General features: G+C 39.0%; 1 protein-coding gene across 1 annotated transcript in view; it reads left to right on the forward strand.

Moving 5' to 3' along the window:
- Positions 1–12775, forward strand: part of Trpc7 (transient receptor potential cation channel subfamily C member 7) — a 145260-nt gene that overhangs the window by 94088 nt on the left and 38397 nt on the right. Inside the window, exon 6 of the mRNA XM_047554779.1 lies at positions 4020–4236. Coding sequence (XP_047410735.1) covers positions 4020–4236 — 217 coding nt within the window. The remainder of the gene's footprint in view (positions 1–4019; positions 4237–12775) is intronic.

The raw sequence follows: 12775 nt of genomic DNA on the forward strand, positions 1-12775 counted from the left end.
CAGAAGAATTTTGTGAACCCTTTAATGTAACCTTTTTCAAGAGTTAGTGGAGTTACTTTTAAATTTCCCTTTAGGAGAGTTCCCTGAGCTGCTTAGTGCCACCTGTTGAGACACACCATACACACATTACACATTATATAATTCATTGCTTGCATCAATACTATGCAGGAGGTACCATTTTTGTCTCCACTTTACAGAAGAAACTAAGACACTAACAGTTTAAGCAACTTGCCAAAAACCTATGGAACTGTGATTTAAACCTAGGATCTCCCACTCCAGAAATATGTCCATAGCCACTACACATACACACACATACACACATGCCCACACACATACTTCTCTGGTTACATCAACAGCATTACAACCTTCATTACCTACTGTACACATCTTAACTGCTGACTGATCTTGAAATGGACTTGGTTTGGAATGTCAGAGCTGGAAGGATTTTTCTAGAAAGGAGAAAAGAAAACCATTAAAGGATAAACTCTATATCTTCCTTTTCTTTCATTAAAAGTCCCACTGTGTAAATTCCATTAGCACTCAGCACCTCTTTGGTCTGCAGAACAGAATGTGGTTTCACATTATAATGTGAGAACACCCTGATTAGAGATATCTAAATGAATACTCCCCACAAAAGGGAATATTCCTGAGCCCTAGGTTAGACATCTTGAATAAGAATTTGGGAGAAGTATATTAAGGAATCTACCAACAATTTAACTAGAATCTTTCTAATATTTCAAACAACTAGACCTTAAAGAAGTACATGTTTCTTTTTGGAATGATTACAAAGTTTGCCTCTGTTCAACTTTCCAACTTTAAACTGAGCCCTTGCTTGAGACCATTGGGCATCTGGCAGAAAGTGACATTGAGGGAGACTTTGGTAGTAGAAAGAGGTATAGGAAACATTCTCCTTGCAATCTACTAAAACCATGGCTACAGGTTTGTTTTCTTGGCATAAGGGGACCCTCAGACCACCAGATTCCCCATTAAGTGCTTACACTAGTGGTTAGGGTCCATAATCCAGTGAAATGGAACAAAGTTATCCCAACCAGTAAGTGCAGGTGCCCATCTCTGAGGATCTGTGTATGCATTTGTTTGAAGCTAATTCAAGGGCACTACTCGGTTGCTCTCAAATTCATATATTTCTCAGAATAAAAGAATAGTGCCGAGGAAGTCTGGGACAAGTCAGAGACTTAGATTCTACAGACGTGAATCTCCTGCTATGTTCTCAGCTCATAAGGTCCTGAGCTGCTTTTAGCATGTTATCAGACTCACAGGTTCTGCACTGTAGGAAGAATGGACAACTACAGTTGCTAAAGTTCTAATATCCATTTTAAAAGCTGTGACCTGACCCAGTTTTAATGATTCCATAACTAAGAGCTGTTGGCACATATTGGTTGACTTTTCTTTTTTTTTTCTTTTGGCTCATGGTGGTCTTGTGAAGGGGAAAGTTTTCTCCAAGGGTAATTTGCTTCAAAAATTATCTTTATGTGTAAAATTCCATTTAAACCTTTATCAAAATTTTACCAGTTAAAAAGATGCATTTGTCCCAGAAAAAACAAAAAGGAAAAAAAAAAGCACATCAATTCCTAACCTCACTTTTCTTCCCTATGACCTAGATCAAGTGGGAACTGAGCCCAGGGTAACCTTCCAAATCACCATAGGGCATTATCAGTTTTCTTTAAATTACATTTTGCACTAATCATATTTACGCACTCATTTTCTGCCATGAGATACCAACTTGAAAGGTAATAAAGGGAATAAATCTCTTATAACAAGGTCTTCTGGGGAATCCCAAGGGCAGCTTGGATTTAGTCACATATGTATTCAATCAGGGCCTCACCTAGGTAAGAAGATAGAAACATGTACCCCATATCCTCATCTGAGTGCTCAATGGAAGAAACTATGTAGAGTTCATAGATAAAAGGTCAGGAAAATTGACCAGCAACTCCTTAAGAGCTATGTCCATGTCTGAGTATTCCATCTTTTTCTGACATTCCTGTGAATCTGCTGTGACACACAAGATAAGGTATCTCTTGCCCTCTCCTCCCCTCTCCCTACTGTCCTCCCAATGGTCATTTTGTATCTTCTATTACCTCTAATCACAACCTTGGTCAGGACAAAATGATAAGAAACAATGTGAAGACTAAGGATATCTCCTAGGTACACCAAAATATTCCAAGGTCCTGGCTGGGAAATGGTGCTCCAAGATGCCAATACCATTAGCTAAAATGTTGAAAATTTCAAGCTGTATATTTAATATCATATAAATAAAATGAGACATGAGTTAATTCATGTTTTTATTGAATATCTGGGAGATATTTTTATTAGTTCTTTCATTTAGTTTCTGAATTCTGAAATTAGTACATCTGCCTATTGCCAAAATTATACTACAGTCTCTATTTTTGTAAATAACAAAAATAAATTAAACATTACAGTTTATATAAATTTCATTTGTAAGCTGCTGTGGGCCTTTCATTCTCAGCTAAGCATCTTTTTACATTTCTGAAGTTATTTCAAGTATCATACACATGTGAACTCAGGTAATTTCTAACACCATCAGGGATTTCCTTCATCTGGACCTGAGATGCAGGGTTTTTTTTTTAAAGATAAAAACAAACTTTTATAAAATATTGCAGTTGATAGGTTCCATGTCATCAGACTCATAATAAATTATGTTACACTAATAACTAGAATTAAAAGTAAAAGATTATTGGGGCTGGGGATATAGCTTAGTTGGTAGAGTGCTTACCTATCAAGCACAAGGCCCTGGGTTCAATCGCCAGCATGGCCAAAAAAAAAGAAGTAAAAAACTATCATACTGAAGCACATTTAAAGAACATTATCAGGTTATCTGATTTACAAACATGATGTTGAACATAGTCATAATTAGGAAATTTTACCTAGAAAAGTCCCTGTAATTGATTTTCTATTGTATCCAAACTCTAGCTCCTGGGTAACATTTCACTCTAGGACTCCTGAATGAGGCAGAGTGTGAACATCAGTTAATCAGTCACTGGTTATAACTGAATAGCTATACTACAGAAGCTCTGAGCTTCAGAAATGATTTCCCTCTTTGCTCTTGTCTTGTTACTGTAACTGACTGAGGGCTGCTTAAATGAAGGTGACGACAGTGACCAGGAATAGACCCAAGTAAGTTCACTAATAGGGATTCATCAAGGACTCAATGTACAGTCCTTAATTTAGCCCTCAAAAATATAAGTGGCCTTTAGATGGGATGCCCTGAGATCAGAGAAAATGTGACAAAAACTTGCACCCATACAGGGCAACTTTTGAACCATTTTAGGCTCACATAGAATGATTATATGAATTAACACTAGGCCATAAGGAAAACTTCAATTTTAAAATAATAGCATAGTCTCTGTTCTATAAATATGCTGCAATTGTTAGAATTTTTGAAAGCAGGAAAAATAAGGAAAGAAAGTAATACCTAAGTAGAAAATTAAATCAAAAGATAATTATAAAATATGCATAACTATCAATGAAAATGCCCAGTTAAAGCAGAACCAGCAGGAATATATAGATTTCAAAAACACTAATCAAGATAGAAGAAATGTTGAAAACTATCTAAGCATAAATCCCATATAAACAGCAAAAGAGCATACCCAAAATACATCTTTTGAAATTATATATTCTATTCAGACTTATTATTTTTTCCCAGATTTGAAGGACATAAAAATCATACCCATGCAGTTAAGAGTACCTGTGCAATCAGATGTAACATGATGATATATCAGTGTGTGCCATTCCTTTCCCTTAGCCCCTCTCAGACTGTTAAATAGGAAAAAACTGAAGTCAGTAGAAAATAGATTTGGTCAAACAGTATCTCACCTTTATGTATAAGAGAAAATCTATCTGGATTCATTAGTAGTTTCTGTCTAAGGTGAAGGATTCTCTCATTAAACTTTGGTGTGATGAAATCAATGTTTAAAAAAAAAAAGACCTGCACCCACCTGGAGCTGCCAGTTTAACACATCTTGTGCATATTTTGTTTTCAGCTAGGACGAACCCTGAGGAGCCCATTCATGAAGTTTGTAGCCCATGCAGTTTCTTTTACAATCTTCTTGGGACTGTTAGTGGTAAATGCATCCGACCGATTTGAAGGTGTTAAAACCCTGCCCAATGAAACCTTCACAGACTACCCAAAACAGATCTTCAGAGTGAAAACTACACAGTTCTCGTGGACAGAAATGCTCATCATGAAGTGGGTCTTAGGTAAGCAAGTTGCTCTTCTCTTTTGTTCTCTCCACCTCTCATTATAATAGGCCATTTTTAAACTCTGATTTCTGAACTCAATCTCCTCTCGCAAGTGGATGACCAACAAGAAAGTCAAAGTCAACTTTTATATGAGCTTGTGTTGAAAATGCACAGGCTTGTGTAATATAACTCCCAATTTTTTTTTTTTTTTACAGACTGCGTTTTGATTCATTGTGCACAATGAATGTACGTCTTTTCATTTCTATGGTTGTGCACGATGTAGAGTCAGACCATTCGTGTAATCATACATGTACATAGGGAAATGATGTCTCTTATTCCACCATTTTTATACACCCCTCCCTCTCATTTCCCTCTACGTAATCTAAAGTTCCTCCATTCTTCATTCTTCTCTCACCCCACCATCCCCATTATATATCACCATCCACTCACCAGGGAAAACATTCTGCCTTTGGTTTTTGGGGCTTGACTTATTTCACTTAGCATGATATTCTCCAATTCCATCCCTGTATCTGCAAATGCCATAACATTCTTCTTCTTTATGGCTGAATAATATTCCATTGTGTATATGTACCACAGTTTCTTTATCTATTCATCTGTTGAAGGGCATCTAAGTTGGTCCCACAATCTAGCTATTGTGAATTGAGCTGCTATAAACGTTGATGTGGCTGCATTACTGTAGTATGCTAATGTTAAGTCCTTTGGGTATAAACCAAGTTGTGTGATAACTGGATCAAAAGGTGGGTCCATTCCAAGTTTTCTGAGGATCCTCCACACTGCTTTCCAGAGTGGCTGCACCAATGTAAAAGTGTGCCTTTTTCCCCCACATCCACGCCAACATCTATTATTGTTTGTGTTCTTGATAATAGCCATTCTAATTGGAGTAATATTAATGGCCTTAACTCCCAATTTTGAAAGGAAATGTTTGGGGGAAAATTTGTTAAGTACTTTTCATTATACATGTATTGAAAGTGATTGTAAAGTGGTTTTGTATGGGAAACATTATTTTGATCATTTAAATATAGTCTCCTGAAAACCTTAGGAAATTAAGTTCTGCTTCTAAAAAAAAAGGATATAAAACTGTATAGCTTAAAAGACATTTTTGTTATTGCAGACACATAAAATCTTGATAATAAATATAAATCTACAATTTAAAGGGTAATATTTTCTCATTATTTGTGTTAGAGGTTTATTTTGGTTCACACCTCTAGAGTCTAAGAAGTCCAAGATAAGCCAGCTGCGTCTACTTGAGAGCTTCGTGCTGTGTCAACTTGTGGTAGGAAGTGGAAGGGCAAGTGGGCATGAATGAAGGAGAGAAAATGCTAGGAGCAAGATCACTTTTACAAAAACCCACATTAACAGTATCTAATCCAGTTCCACAAGAGCAAAAATTCACTCATGTAAGACAGCAACAATTCATTCATGAGGACTCCACCCCCACAACCCAAATACCTAACACTAGGGCCTAGCTCCCAACACTGGTACATTGGGAATTCAAGTCTCCCTGAACCATATTCAAATCATAGCTGTTGTCTCTTTTAAAGAGTGGGGCTGGGGGTGTAACTCAGTGGAGGAGCACTGCCTGGCATGGGTGAGGCCCTGGATTCAATCCTTAGTATTCAAGGGGAAAAGATAAAAGAGTGTTTCACTTTATTCTGATAGGGTTTTACGTTATTTGCAGATCATTTTGATTCCTTTCCAAACTTTCTTAGAGTGGATCTGGAAAGCTTTATCATAAGGATTGTTCATCTTTGTATTATGGAGATTCACTTCTGAGGCGCCACTGAAGGTCCTAGTGGTCAGCAAAGACTCTCAGCTCTGATGGTCAGAGGTCTGGGTGAGCTCTGGAAATTGTTCAACGTATAGCTCCCTGACTGTTGTCTGTGGAATCTGCTTTGTGTTTTCATGACTTGGTATTCAAGGAACATTCAAATTCTTCAAATTTCTGGAATCTTTTGTTTGTTTTCTTCTGGGTTTTTTTGCTGATTGGCTTACTTGCTTGCTTGTGTTTGCACAGTATCCTTCTCTCTGGAGCTCTGCCTGAGCTCCAATCTCAGTCTCTTCTACTCAGTGAGACTGCCTGCTGTGTTTCTGGGTCCCCTCCCATGCCTGGCAGAATGGAATATGCTTCCAGAAAGCGAGACAGTGTCCTCATATGACTTACCTCACGGTTCCCTTTACTTAGGAATCACAGTCTTATGCTGTCTCCAGTGTCTGAAAATAATTCTTTTTTCTTCTGTTATTCCAATGTGAAAGAAAATCAGGACACTTTTTCTAAAAACAACCAGAAAAACATTATCAAACTTAAAAGAAAATTAATAATTTCTTAATATCTTCATACATCCAATTACTAACAAATTCCTTTGATTTGAGAGAGGTATGATGAATAAGTAACAGCATGACCTGCTTCCTCTCTTCCTTCAGATCTCTGTTTCACCCTATCAGAGTAGCTGAGCAGATGGGAGTATGCACTCTTATGCCCCTTCTCTGATAAGGTGAAAAGCACTCTCGGCAGAAGGAACAGTATTTGTTAAAGCTAGAATCCAGAGCAAACTGGACATGTTTAAAGAACATCAAGAAGACTAGTGTGGTTGGAGTAGATAAATACAGAGGAGAGAAGTACAGATGAAGGCAGGGGAATAGCTTTCCAGAATTCTGGGCACAGAAATGACATTGGATGAATTCAATAAAGGGTCAGTGACTGCTGTGTTAAGAACAGATGACCATGGGACAAGAACAGAAGCAATGCAACCAGAGAAACAAGCTGTACCCCATTTGTTTACAAAAAAAAAAAAAAAAAGGAACAGAAGCAAGAGGTCAGTTAGGAAGTCACTGAAATTATCCAAGTGGCAAGTGGTTAATGTAAGGAGGCAGGAGATGGTGATTATATTTTGAAGGTAAAACCCAATAATATTTACTATTGTATTATATAATATGGGATATGAAAGAAAGAGAGCAGTCAAGCAATGAGATAACACAAAGCCATTCACTAAGACAGGACCAGACAAAAATCTATTTGAACAGGGAAAAGAAATGGAAATCAAGACTTCAGTTTGAGATCTATGTATTAGACATTTAAGAATAAATGTCCAGTAGCAAATGGACACACATGTCTGAAGTTCAGAGGAGAAGTGAGTCTGGAAACAAAATTGGACATAGGAGTATACTTAAGTAAATTATATGAGCTCACCTTGACTTTGAGCATAGACAGATGAACTGAGAATCAAACCAATGGTTTAGGTATGGAAATGTTTAAGGTATGGAAAGATGAAAAGTATCCAGCAAAAAAGATGAGGTAAAAGGTTAACCAAGAGCATGTTGACCCAGAAACCAATCAAAGTAACTATGTCAAGAACTAGGGAGTGATCATTTATGTCAGATATGACTGATGGATCAAATAACATGAGACCTAAGAACTGACTGACCATCAACTATGGAAGGAAAGTTCCTGAACAGGTAAGAGCAATGATATCCATTGCCCAAGTAGAGGGCTTGGTCTTACCAGGAACTTCATTTATTGTAACAGGTGGGAAGGTGAAGGCATAGTGCAGATGGTGTGGGATACAGTGATGGGAACATATAGATGCTCTTTTCTGATGTTTTCTATTTTATCCATTTTTCTCAATAAGTATGTTTTGGTTTTTAAGCACTTTCATTAAGCATTTAGTTATTAAGCACTGTGCCAGATACTAGACAAGCAGCTATAAATAGGGCTAGTATTACCTTGTTCTAAATATCTTCTGGAACTCTTTAATTATTACAAAAATAATCATGATAACCTTTGAGAGATAACCTTTGTGTTCATATAGAAAGCTGCTCGTGTTGATGCATTCTGATCCAACATCTAATCCACTCCCTGCTCAGAAGTGGCAGAGCATGAAGTTGAACCAGGCCCCTGCTGATGGCATCTTAGAATTCTGCTCCCAGGCACTGCCAGGAAGGCCTTGAATCAGTTAGAAACACAACTGCATAGACCTCTCTCCCCACGACATATCACACTCATAACTGCAGTATTTCAGACAGACTGGTTATGAAAAGACCTGAGTCATTGTTGCCTCTTTGCCATAAGCAGCTCTAGAGTTGAAGAGAACCTTAGGACCCTAACAAGTTCAACCTGCTCCATTCAGGGATGGAGGTTTTAGTCACAGGGAGGAGAATGACCTTATTCAAGTCTCCCAGATTCTGCCCTTCCCACTCTCATGCCTCAGTCTGTTCTCAGCATAGGAGCTAAAGTGATCCATTTAAAATGTACTCAAAATTTGTCACTGTGCCCTCAAAAACTCTTCAGTAGTTCCCCATTTCCCTCAGCATGATAACCAGTGTTACATGTGGTCTATGATGCCCTCAGCTCTCTGCCCCATCTCTATGGTTCCCTTCCCGCCACTTTTCCTCTCACTAACCCTGTTTGAGGCCCACGATCTTTTTGCCTCATTCTTTCTGCCTCAGAAGGCTTGCACAAGCTGATCCCTCTGCCTGGAGAGTTCCTCCCTTACATTCTCAGGTCTTTGCTCAAGAATCCCCTTCTTAAAATAAGGCCTTTTTTGAAAAACCTGTTTAAAATGGCAAGTCTCCCTACCCCCGTCTTCCTATTCTGTATTTCCTCCCTTCTGTTTTTCTTCATAATAGTTAACACCTCTGACAAGATTATATGCTATGCTCTTTGTTTCTTGTCTAAATTAGCATGATTATTTCCACAGTTACACAAATTTGCAGCTGTCTCTTGTCATCTTCTGTTTAACAGTTGTCCTCTCTCCATATGGCCACCTAATTTTCCCAATGACCTCTTTCAGTGTCCACACAGAGTGACATATTTCCCCAACCTCCTCCTATTGAGCATGTAGGTTATTCCTCTTCCACTGTATCATTTCACAGGACAGTTAAACCCAATTAGAAATATGTTCTTCCTTCACTCCAAATGCTTTACCTGGTTATCAGCAGAATTTCCTGAAAATTCTGTCAACCCAAGATATTTAAAGCATGGGCAGAAGAGGTTAAGATCAGAAGGAGACTATGAAAATATAACCAGCGAGGTAGAAGACCCAGGAGGACACAGCATCAAGGATGCCAAGTGAGAAGCATGACTAAGGAAGGAAGGACAAATTTACTAGTAGGCATGTATCTTCTGTAGAGTTTTCAGATGAGTAGATTTAGAGAGTATGAAGCAACCAGAGACCATCGCTCCTTCCAGCCTGATGAATCCCCAACATCAGCTGCCTATATTTGTTACCAATTATACACAATGACTCCAGAGTAGTTAAAGAACTTGTCATAAGTTCCTCAACTGGAGATGCTCATCAGCGGACTGCATAAAATGTTAGTAGTTCCCAGAAAACCATCAGAGGCTTGGAGGTCAGGAAACCTCTCCTAATGCATGTGATTCCTCCATCCAAGAATAGAATCATTTTATGGAAGACACTTTTCCTAGGTCTCCTAGAAAACCTGGCAGTGTCTTCTTAATGTCAAAGTATTGAAAACTCAATTGAAGTGAGATGCAAATGCCCAATACAGCAGCAAAACAAAAAAAATGTTAGAGGAACGAGCTTGGGACCAGGAGTCAGGAAACCCAGTCCTGACTGTGTCCCTCTCGGGTTGGTGGTCTTGCCTCTCTGGATTCTAGTTTCCACATCTGTAAAATGTGAGAGGCTAGCTATTGCCTCAACCCAACCCACCCAGGATTATAAACTCTGAGGGCAGTGCTACATCTTAGCTCCAGAATCACACATTTAGGTTTGATCAAGAGTAAAACTATAAAGTCATGTGGGCTGCTATTTTTACAGCCTCCACTTATCTAGGTAAATTTTCTTAACAAAATACCCCAACCATTTTCCAAAGTTCCTTCCATAAAGTCAGACCATGTGGCTGCCCTTCTTATCACAGAATGAACCCGTCTCCTTAGCATGGCCTAAAAGAGAATCTTTCAGTAGCCTCACCTGCAGCTACTACCTGATCCTTGAACTTGACTGAGCACCTCAGTTCCCTAGAAAGACCTGCTTATGTCCATGACCACCACCTGAAACATTTTGCCTGCCCTGCCCCTTCACCTAGCCAATCACTGGTCACTCACCGCAAGTGTCACCCCCTCCATGAACTCACCCCTTCACTGAGTCAATGGATATATGGTATACCAGGCACTCTAGGTCACATGACTGTAATGCTGACTCTCTTATCCCTGTGTCTCTGCAAACAGTCTCCTGGACATTTTTTGTTACAACATCCCTGTAGCACTGCTACCTTTAGACACATCGGTCTCCAGCACTAGATTTAACTTACTAGGAAAATGTTACCAAAAGCTTGGGTCCCTGTCCCCAATACCAATACAATAATGAGGAGAGTTTTGAAAAAAAAAAAAAAAATATATATATATATATATATATATATATATATATAAAGAAGGCTTATTGCTTTGCTAGCAAAGGACAAACACAGGTGACTCCTGTCCCAGAGGCTGTGATTCTGCCCATTGGCAGGAACAGGTGGCTTCTAAAGAAGTGATTCAAAGGCTACATTCCATGTGTTCTCTGCTGGAGTTCTAATTCACTTGTTAATTTGAGAGAGAGTCATTTCTGAGACTTCTGGTGCCATCCCAAAGTCTGGGTTACTTTGTTCCTATGGTGGGTGTGTCCTCAAGAACAGATAAATCTGCCTAAAATGGGGAAGAAAGATAATCCAGTTTCCCCTGTGATTAGGGAGGGGGAGAGATTAGGGAGGATCAGGGAGAGAGGAAGAGAAAGAAACTTGTTCATTCTAAAAATAAGTTGCAGTGGCAGAGCAGCAAGGGCTATATTCTAAGCATAAAGTGGATCACTGTTACAAAAAGACTACCATTATTTTGGTTGTTGCATCCCAAGAATGGTGCCAGCACACAGGTGAAATTCTGGTCCATGCATGGATAAGTGAGTTCCCATCCAAGGACAGTAAGTTTGTGCCTAGTGAAAGGCATAGTGGAGACAGCACTGTGGACACCAAGAAGCCTGGATTGCCTGTGTGGCTTTGCACAGCCCACTTGCCACCTTTCTATATGAGTTTCCTTACCTGTAGAGTAGAGATAATTATAGTACTATCTATCTGAATAGTATGAAGATTCGATGTTTGTGAAGTGCTTAGCACAGGACCTGGTAACCTAGAAGGTACTCAATAATTACTGGCTACTATAATTAGAAAAGAAGAAGGAGTTTTCTTAGGACATTTTAAAATCTAGTAATATCTTGGTTCCTGGAAAACAAACCCTAAAGTGTCTGAAATCCAGATTTTTGCAAAGGACTGGTCATTGAGATAGAGTTCAGATGTTAGGGCCTGTGGATACAGAGCTTCCAGGCATATTTGCCCTCCTGTGAGTTCACAGAACATCCCTGACCTGGACCAATGATAATAAATTGGCCTGAGGGAACAGAAAGGTGAATGTGGGGCCCTGAGACAGAGAAGAGGAAGCCTTGGAAACAATGACCATTTAAAGACTGGGCATATTTAGGCCTCACAGGACTTTGAAGGGGAGCCCTTCTGAATACCATCTGAGGCCTGGATGGAAGTGAGTGCCTTTTTAGCTGTCAAACTCCATCTCCACAGCCTGCAGACCATTACTCAGAAGCTATCTACATCAAGCTATTCATTTCCCTTAAGGCTTCCTGGCAAGTCCCAGCCGGTTCCTCTGCCAGGCACCCTTCTTAATTATCTCTGACCTTGTTCTCTGAGCTCTAGGCATTCCTAAGTGATGAGAATTTTGCCTGAAGGAGGCTCAAGTGCCCAGTATTCACAGACCTTGAACCCTTGGGCTCTGAATACTTTGATTGGCATGCTGGAGGCAAAAGACCCTGGGGCTCAGCTCCAGTATAAAATCCTGAACTACCCGTGGCATCTTGGAAGTAGGGGGCCTCATTGCACTCAGTAAAGTAGTTTATTTCACACATTTCTTTTTTTATTAAGCATTCCTGCTGCTCAAACACTTGGGCCACTGTTACTTTTACTTATGGCCTTGGAATAATTTAAATTAGTCTGGGTGAGTTGATATATAAATCCAGGAACACTGATGCAGACATTTGACCATGGAGAAAGTGATTTGCAATGCCCAATGAGGTGTTACTCTACCCATCAGGAAAGTCAGTTTTCAGTAAATAATTTGCATTTCAGATCCAAAGAGCTTTTAAGTGCTTGAAGTTACTCCAAAATCTCAATTCATTCATTTCACAAATATAAAATCTGAGGTCCCATAGCAAATCGAGGGACTTATCCAAAGTCACACTGCCATTAATTGATGAAGCTATACCCTGAACCCAGGATTTCCTAAATTAAAGCCAATCACCCTAAGTGATAGCCTGTGGTTCTCCTAAGGCTCAGCTAAAAGTAATTTCACTAAAACATTAGGAATTTTAATTTAGAGGTAGAGGAAAGCAATAAACATTTTCCAGCAAATAATGGTTTTACTAATAACATTTTTAAAATACCTATTTGAACAGGCAAAATGGAAGTATATTTCAGTGTTTTAAGAAAATTATGACTTTATTGAATTATCATGAAAATTTTGACAGGGTAGCAGGATGGAGGG

Source organism: Sciurus carolinensis, chromosome 6, assembly GCF_902686445.1.
Source record: "Sciurus carolinensis chromosome 6, mSciCar1.2, whole genome shotgun sequence".
NCBI classification, from domain to species: Eukaryota; Metazoa; Chordata; class Mammalia; order Rodentia; family Sciuridae; genus Sciurus; species Sciurus carolinensis.